The sequence below is a fragment of the Physella acuta genome, unplaced genomic scaffold, assembly GCF_028476545.2.
Source record: "Physella acuta isolate Inbredline_101_S28 unplaced genomic scaffold, ASM2847654v3 ptg000508l, whole genome shotgun sequence".
In the NCBI taxonomy this organism is placed as follows: domain Eukaryota; kingdom Metazoa; phylum Mollusca; class Gastropoda; family Physidae; genus Physella; species Physella acuta.
In genome coordinates, this window is record NW_026732027.1 from 578,814 (window position 1) to 588,136 (window position 9,323).

General features: G+C 38.7%; 1 protein-coding gene across 1 annotated transcript; it reads right to left on the reverse strand.

Annotated features, from left to right (window-relative positions):
• Positions 1–3,432: 3,432 nt before the first annotated feature.
• LOC131944757 (centriolin-like) lies at positions 3,433–6,476 on the reverse strand. Its single transcript, XM_059305564.1, has 5 exons — positions 6,095–6,476; positions 5,667–5,790; positions 5,477–5,527; positions 4,714–5,351; positions 3,433–4,137 (listed from the first exon to the last, which is right to left on the reverse strand). The coding sequence occupies exons 1-5, from the start codon at positions 6,200–6,202 to the stop codon at positions 3,472–3,474; spliced, it is 1,587 nt and encodes a 528-aa protein (XP_059161547.1). The 5' UTR covers positions 6,203–6,476; the 3' UTR covers positions 3,433–3,471.
• Between the last annotated feature and the right edge of the window lie 2,847 nt (positions 6,477–9,323).

Sequence of the window (9,323 nt, forward strand, 5' to 3'; positions counted from 1 at the left end):
GACGGTTATATCAAGGGCTTGATTTCTTTACCTAAACAGCACGGGCGTTCGTGGTCTTTGTCTATCTTAGTGACATGGATGTTACGCAACAGGTGTCATAGTTACGTGGATGTTACGCCACATGTGTCATAGTTGCATGCATGTTACGCCACATGTGTCATAGTTACGTGGATGTTACGCCACATGTGTAATAGTTACATATATGTTACGCCACATGTGTAATAGTTACATATATGTTACGCCGCTGGTGTTATGCTTGAATGGATGTTACGCCACTGGTGTTATGGTTACATGGATGTTACGCCGTGGGTGTTATGGTTACATGGATGTTACGCCACTGGTGACAAGGGGTGGAAAAATCCCGCTGCCCCCCCCCCCTCCCCTAGTATAATATCCCGGTGGGAGCGATACTTTTTTTTTTTAATTATTGTTTGTATTTCTTCCTTTATTTAAATTCTGTTTTAACAAGTCATAAAATGGAATAGAATGAAATGCTCAATGAAAATTTATGGTGTTGGCGGCCTTTTTTAAAAATCTCCCGGGCCTCTTGGAAAGAGGTAGTTCACCCCTGCAGGTGTAGGCCATGTGTCAGCCAGGTGTTGGCCAGGTGTCAGCCAAGTGTTGGATAGGTGTCTGCCAGGTGTCTGCCAGGTGTTGGCCAGGTGTCAGCCAGGTGTCAGTCAGGTGTCAGCCAGGTGTTGGCTAGGAGTCAGCCAGGTGTCATTCAGGTGTCAGCTAAGTGTTGGCCAGGTGTTGGCCATGTGTCAGCCAGGTGTCTGCCAGGTGTCAGCCAGGTGTTGGCTAAGTGTCAGCTAACCTTAACCTAACTATCAATACGTGGTTAACAGATGTGTCAACTAGCCATATGTGAACCTTATTTACATGGATAACAATCAACTAACCCTAACTAAACTTTCTTTACATGGATGACACAACCAACTAACCTTAACCTAACCTGAGCCTAAACGCCCCCCCCCCCCCTCACCTGGTCGACGCTTGCATCAATCTTCTGATGCAGATGATGTTTCTCTGTCTCCAGAAGCTCCAGTTTCTGTTGGATGAAGTTGTTTTGTCGCTGGGAATTCTGGGACGTCATGTCTGTTTTTCCGGGAAATTTGACAAGTCAAACTGAAACTGGAAACACCTGACATTGTGACATAGTTAGTCTGCTTTGATGTGTTAGGTCAAAAAACAAATCTATGTAAGATTTCGTATTTAAATTAAATGCATGTATAAAGAAACACTATTTATAATTGTAACAGTTGTTATTTAAAATTATATATAAAGTACATATTAGTAATCACACAATAAACAGACTATTAATTTGTATAAACTGTATAGGCACTAGATTAATTGTGGATCATTAATTGAAAATAATAATTAAAGCTTAATACATACCTGCTTTCTTAAACCGACTAGCTTTAATTATAGAGCTAAAGACTCATATAAAACATACACCACTAGGAACACACAGTCCGTGTGCTGTAACAGTGTCAGCTGAATGTGTTAAAAGACAGACAGACTACACACCGCGACAGTATTGTGTTCAGTGTGTTGTACCAAAGTACCGATGACAGCAACAGACAGACTACACACCGCGACGGTATTGTGTTCAGTGTGTTGTACCAAAGTACAGAATACAGATAACTGACAGCAGGCAGATAAAACGAGCCTAGCTGTACCAGGAAGAAACGTAAATATACCACCGTTAAGGTTTGTTTACAGTTTAAAATGGATATATTGTTAGTAAATATAACATAAGTAGAAATACCACCATTGTTTCTTTTTTATTAGCATGTACATTGCTAATAAAAATATCGCTATTGTATATTGTCCTACATTCCAACCGTTTCTTTCAGGCATCGCTTCTAAGGGGTGAAGGGGGAGGAAGTTTGGCTCCCCCCTTCCCTCCCCAGCGAAGAAAAAGGTTTCTAAAAGGAACACTGCATGTAAACTCTCAGTAATTATAGATAGCATCCGTTAATTGTTAACTTATGTCTACACTGCTTTCCATCAGTGGCGTAGGCAGGGGGGGCGGTTGGGGGGGGGGGGTTATAACCCCCCCATAGAACCTCGGTATATATATAAAAAGTATGAGGGGGGTGCAAATCGAAAGTTTGAGGGGGGGTGCAAATCGAATGTTTGAGGGAGAGGGTGCAAATCGAAAGTTTGAGGGGGGTGTAAATCGAAAGTTTGAGGGGGGGGGGGGTGCAAATCGAAAGTTTGAAGGGGGGTGCAAATCGGAAGTTTGAGGGGGGGGGGGGGTGCAAATCGAAACCCCCTTAAGACGATCCTGGCTACGCCACTGCTTTCTATATTGCCAATAATAAAGCAAGTTTTGTGTGTCTACCATTTGATTACTAGTTAAGATATGATATTATCAAATGACAATGTTGATGTTTAGTAGCCCACCTTTTTCTTTGTGACAACATTCAAATGACTTTAAAAAATTAAAATTGTGTTGTTATGTTGTTATTAGAAAGCAAACAGCTACCAGTAAATTTTTGGGTTGTTTTCAATATAGTAAATTACCCTTAAGAACATATAGAGTAGACAAGAATAGAAAAGGTTGTAAATGATTGTGTCAGCTTCACGCGGTACGGGCTTTTACTTTGCTTTAGTCGAGTATGTGCGTGTGTGTTTGGTGTGTGTGTGCGTGCGTGTGTGTGTGTGTATGTGCCGCATGTGTAACTATAAAAATATCGAATAAAAAATATTAATTAACGAACGGAACAAATGATGGTATAATTTTAATAGGTATTTTTTGTAAATGTAAGTAGGCATTTATTTTCCATCATTGGAAATTAAGCATGTGTTACTCCATGCTTAATCTACTTCACATTCTATATAAGGTAGGACCACAGAAACATTAAGTGCATTAAATGACGTGTCACTGGGAAAACCCCAACTGGGAAATCTAAGTATGAATGAATGTGAGTTTCCTTCAAATTTATTACATGCTTGGGTAAATCCAATTACACAAACATACAATATAAAACAAAGACATAATAGAGTTATAATAAGGTTACAATGTTATTAGCGCAGTTAGATTTCCAATTGTATAATTTCGAAAAACAATTATAAACTTAATAGACGAGATATTGAATTCAAATTTTACATGTACGTTTTTATCATAATATGTAACATCACATCATTGATATATGCAGTGGCGTAGCGAGGTCGGGTGTCACCCGGTGCGGCACTTAATGGTGTCACCCCCCCCCCCCCCTAGAGGCATAGAGACCCTTCCCAGGGACAAACTTGCAAATTTTCGATTTGCACCCCCCCCCCTCTCAAACTTTCGATTTGCACCCTCCCCCCTCGAGTTTTTCTCTATATATTTTGCTATTTTTTGCCTTGGTGTCACCCCCCTAAATGGTGTCACCCGGTGCGGTCCGCACCCCCGCCCCCCCCCCTCGCTACGCCCCTGGATATATGTAAATGTAGCTATGTTGTATTAATTAGAACTATCTATCGTGAGTACAGCAAGCGTTGACCAGAATATTTAGATTTCTGTATCAACTCCAACAGCTGAAAGACAGGTTTCGTCCTCTGGGTTTTATCTGTTGTGGAGTTGTAGAACAGTACGGCTCTCTTGCCACACTCCAGGTACAACTCTCTCAGATCGTTTTTCGGGTGCTCTATCCACTCGCTGAACGACCTCGGCTTCTTGTTCTGCTTCTGGTTATACTCAAACAAGTCACCGCACGTCACGACCAGAACACCGAACTTGTGGATGAAGTCGTCTCCCAAGACTTGTTTCAATCGTTTAAGGCAGCTTTGATCTTCCATGCTGAACTTTGTACCGTACTTAAACACAAACAACACGGCGTTGAAACCTTTGGGACAGAGAGAAAACGCGAGAGTGAGCTGTTCTTTCTTGGCGTCAGACACGACGGGGTTGACGTGCGATGAGGCGAAACCCAGATCATCGCAGGTGAAGCACTCGTAGATGCCGCGGTTGTCCACCACGGTGATGGTGTAGCCGTCCATCACGGCCGTGGCGATCTCGCTTCTAGACTTGCTGCCCTCTACACAAGCTCCTGCTAGGACGGAGCTGCCGAGAATGGAATTTCCAGTTGAACTTTTTCCTTGTCCTGATTTTCCTATCATCAAAATGTTTATTTCTGACTTGCCCTGAAAGAAAATGATAAATTAAACCCAGATCTGCTTTTGAAAGCACCTCGGCATGCCAGAGTTTCTTCCAGGCTTCTCTCTCTCCCGCCCTCCCAGAACGAAATGGAATTTATATAGAAAACCTATACTTTTTATACTTTTTATACTTTTACCATTGTCCGCCACCCTGGTAAATGTTGTCCGCCCCGCCCCACCCACCACAAAAATATCAAGTGCTCCCCCCCCCCCGGAGAAAAAAGTCTGGAAGAAACACCACAGCATAATGATGGTTATGTTATATCTTACACGACCACATATTTAAATGATTAAGAAAATTTTAAAATGTAATACTTATTTAATAATCAATACCTGTATATTATATACCATTACGTTAAATCAATTTGTGTATATTTCAAGTACCATAATCAAACCGCCATAGTGCTAGGATGTTGAACTCACCTTACCATCAACACCATCTTTACTGCTGGCTTATTTAATAATCAATAACTTGCATATCATATATTATTATATCGACTTATTTAGTGTGTATTGAAGTACCATTATCAAACCGCCATAGTGCTAGTGTGTTGAACTCACCTTTCCATCAACACCATCTTTACTGCTGGCTGTGTGCTTTCTGACCTGGTTCTCCAGCCCCGCCATCTTGCAGCTCAAGTCCCTGACGTCACAGCTTGCCATGTTAACGTTAGCCTCGAGAGTCGCTAGCTTCACTGTGACCAAATCCAGTTCCATCTTCAGGGTGTGCTGGCTTTCTTTCAGACTCCGGATCTGGCTAGCCAATTCTTCCTTATCCTCCATAAGCCTTATGGGTTCCTTACCATGTTTTACCTCGTTGACTTTTTCTTTTTCAGTGATTTCTTTTTCAGCCTTTTCTTTATCAGCCTTTTCTTTTTCAGCCTTTTCTTTTTCAACCTTTTCTTTATCAGCGTTTTCTTTTTTAGCCTTTTCTTTTTCAACCTTTTCTTTTTCAGCCTTATCTTTCTCAGCCTGTTCGCTAACTTTAATTTGTCCCTTGACGCTTTTCACGACGTTCAGCTGCCGCTGATCAATCTCCTCCAACTTTGCTCTCATCTCCATCAGCTGGGTTGTCACCCGTAGTTTCCATTTGCTGAACTCGTTGAACTTTTCTTGAGAGTTGTCCGCCCTTTCCTTCAGTGAGTTGATGTCCCTTTCCTGGGCGTCAAGTCGAGTCAGTGCTTTAGACAGGACTTCATCTGTATACAGAATCAGTAGAACGTTAATGCCAACTTAGACTTTTGATGTAATTTTAAATCTAATTTTATTTTTAAAGTAAAAAAAATTGTTATGGTCAATATTTTGTTAGCATAATGGCTCTTACCGTGATAGTCATTTTGTGTGTCTTGTTCAGCCTTGCACGATTCATTTTGGACTAAAATTAAAAACAAAATATATATGTATTAATTTTAAAAATATTTAATTTTAAATCGATGTTTAGGGAAAGGAACCATCGGTGATATTTCAAAAACCACTACGACCATTTTTAAAATCGCTTCGACGTTCCGACATACCTGTAACCGAGTCTAGTTTTCCTATCAGGTAAATGATTGCACTGTCGATTAAATTACAAATCTCAAGAAATTCTTTCTGGCTTCCCTCTTGATGGCTCATAAATTCCTTCACTTTCTTTAACACCTGGTATATATATATATATATATATATATATATATATATATATATATATATATATATATATATATATATATATATATATATATATGTGTGTGTGTGTGTGTGTGAGTGTGTGTGTGTGTAAGTGTATATATTGCGTACAACCTTTAAAATTCGTTTAATTAGTGGGTTCACAATTCATTTCTTTAAATGCAAATAGTTTATAAACATAAAAAATAAAAAGATGTAAGTAGGTTTATAGATTTTATAATCAATGAGGCAGTTAGTACTATTAATCAACTTCTTATTGAGCTAACTGTGTGCGTACCTTATCAACGTAAGCATCTAGGTTAGAGTGTAGAGCTTTTCTCTCCTCCTCTAGCTGCTGGAGTTTCTGTTGAACAAATTGTTTCTGTCGCTCACAAGCCTGGGCCATGCTGGTTAACCATAAGCCTAACTGGTGGTTAAACCTAATATGTTGATGGTTTATCCACAAACCTGACTTGTCGTTGAACTTAACCTGTTGACTGTTTAACTTAACCAGTCGTTAAACCAAACCTTTTGACTGTATAACGACAAGCCTGACTGACTAAACCAAACTTGTTTGTGCTTTCACGACTAACTTAACATTAAGCAAACACATTCGGTGTTTAATGACAAGTTTATCGTCGTCGTTAGAATGCAACTATTATCTACTTCCTGTTCGGGACTTTATCATCCCCTTAATAAATTATCTGCCTAATTGTTGGGCTGATAATAGTCCACAACATGCTATCTTATCAAGCTGGTAATATTTTTTTTTCGTCATCTCTCTCCAGGGCAGTGGTTCCTAACCTGGGTTCAATTGAACCCCTGGAATTCGGCGAAGATTTAGACAAACCCGACTCAATTGATTCACGGTCGAATTTAGTCAGTGCGGCCGATAGAACTATATTAGAAGGGTTAGCTGAACAGTCATATAAAACTGGCGGGGTTTGGTACCTCCAAAAAACTGAGAGCCGCTATTTCCTATATGAGGAATAAACCGAGTTATACATTTGATTTAAGATTTTTGTCAGGAATAATCATTAGTTATGTTGTTCAATGTTATTTTGTCACCAAAACAAAATTGTCAACAAACACATGTTATAACACATTTTACATTCGTTTATGTTTGAACATACCATATTTAGTCCACTTATAAAAATATAGATGTGGTAAGTTCAGCATAGACTGTAAAATATATTTTACATTTTATATTTGTTTATTTTTAACCTACCATATTTAGCCCAGATATACAATTGTGGGTGCGACTAAACAAATTAACACTTAGGGGTCAACCATAAATGACGTCACGCTTTTTTTGACGATTTTTACCCCCCCCCCCCTCCCCTCCGTCACACGTCGTCACAAAAAGCCAGATCACCCCCCCTAAAATGACGTCACACCTCAGCCTACAACCCCCCTCAAAATTGCAGTTGAATTTCTTTTTTAAACATCGATATTTTTTCCAAAATCTTGTCTGAAATATGTCAAAATAGAGTATTTTAATCAATTCCTATTATAATTTATTAAAACCGTTTTCTAAAACGCTAAATAACGTCTAAAATTCGTTTTCTAACATTTCTTATCTATAAAGCAAAAGTGTGACGTCGCACTATCTGAAACCCCCCCCCCCCTCCCCCTCATCACACATCGTCACAAAATTACCGACCCCCGCCCTCCCCCCTACGAGTGTGACGTCATTTATGGACGACCCCTTACTTAATATCATTAATGGTTTTTAAAAAAGTACCTACCACAACAACATGGGAAAGGACCGAGAAATTCAGAAAAGAAGGTGGAGATGTTAACCCATGGAAATTAGCAACATGTATTAATCTCTACAAGATCCACAAAGATTAAGAAAATATAAGAGACCCAAAAAAAAAACACCTGGATCAAGAAACTAAAAAAAAGACATGAAAGTTATGGAAACATGTCGGAAAGAATGGGAGAATATTGAAAATAAACGATATCTCCTCTCACGTTGAGAATGTGAAGAGGAAGAACATTCGCATTCAAGTGCAGCTACAGTCTAGCTGATATGTGTTTAAAACAAGTGTGGTCTTTAAGCCAGTGTGTTACATGATAAAGATAACAATGCATGAGATCAGAATTTCTTACAGACATCTCTTCGGGGGGCCCCCCCACCCCCGCCCCTGAGAAAGTCTACCGACCCCCCCCCCTTACGAAATGGAATTTATATAGAAAATATATTTTTAATAGTGTCGTCGTCGTCGTTCCCCCCCCCCCCCCCCCGGAAATTTTAATCCGCCCTTCCCACGACGAAAACTTCAAGTGCACCCACGGAGAAAAAAGTCTGGAAGAAACACTGCATGAGATGGATATTTTACTGTTTTATTGCTGCTACACACTCGATAGGTGTAACTTGTAAATATTCATTCTCTAGAGAGAATTCTATGTTTAGCAGGAAGTGTTTTCTCCATTAGATGAAGAAGCTATTTTTAGGTGCTTACCATGCTAAGGACATTTGCTGTGTGTAGGTTGTGTCGTATTAAATGTGTAGCTGTTTTTTTCAGATGTGTTGTAATGTGTTAAGTGTAGATGGTTTTTCAGATGTGCTGTTAAGGCTGTACTGTGTTGCTGTTTTTTCAGACGTGCTGGTATAGGTCTAGTTGTGTCATTTAGCTACGGAACAAATAGTGTGACGCCCAATGTTAAATGTGTTGTTTTAATAGACGTACTGATATTGTTGTACCGTGTAGCGACTGAACAAGATTTGTGACACGCCAAATGTTAACTGTGTTGTTCTTTTAATAGACGTGCTGATATTGTTGCGACTGAAATAAAAGTGTGACACCCAATGTTAACCGTGTATGTGTTTTAAAAAATGTCGAGGTAACAGTCTGTGTTGTATATTATGCAGGATCTACACATAATGAGGTTCACTGCCTGTGTGGGTGCTAGACGATTTAAATAGATAGAAAGGTTTTTGTTGCTTAAAATGATAGTGGTTTCCCTGTTCTTTCAGACGGTGTTTATACCTAGACACTTACATCACAAGTACAATACACAGTGTTTATTTTGTGATATAGGTGATATATGTAACTTAGGCAATATAGGCAATTTAGATAACGTTGATCATATTGGTAATTTTGGGCTATTAGTCATACAGAAAGTTTAGGTAATTGAGTTAAATAGTAAATAATTAATATATGACAATTGACACGACTGGTGAAGTAGAGTTTGTTTGGAATCAAATACCTGACAATTAATTGAGCTAAATAGTTCATGATTCATATCTGACAATTAATACGACTATTGATAGTTTATCTAGATTCAATAACAGACAATTAATTGATTTAAATAGTAAATAATTAACCTTTTAACAATTGATAAGACTGTTGAACTATAGTTTATCTGGAATTAAAAACAGACAATTAGTATTTAGAGAAAACAATGTATTTAACGCAGCTTAAAAAAAAACTATATGAAGTAATTAAGCATTACTTATTAAAATGTTTTTAAATTTTAAAATCTCAATATATTAAAAACATGACCGATTATTTAAGCTA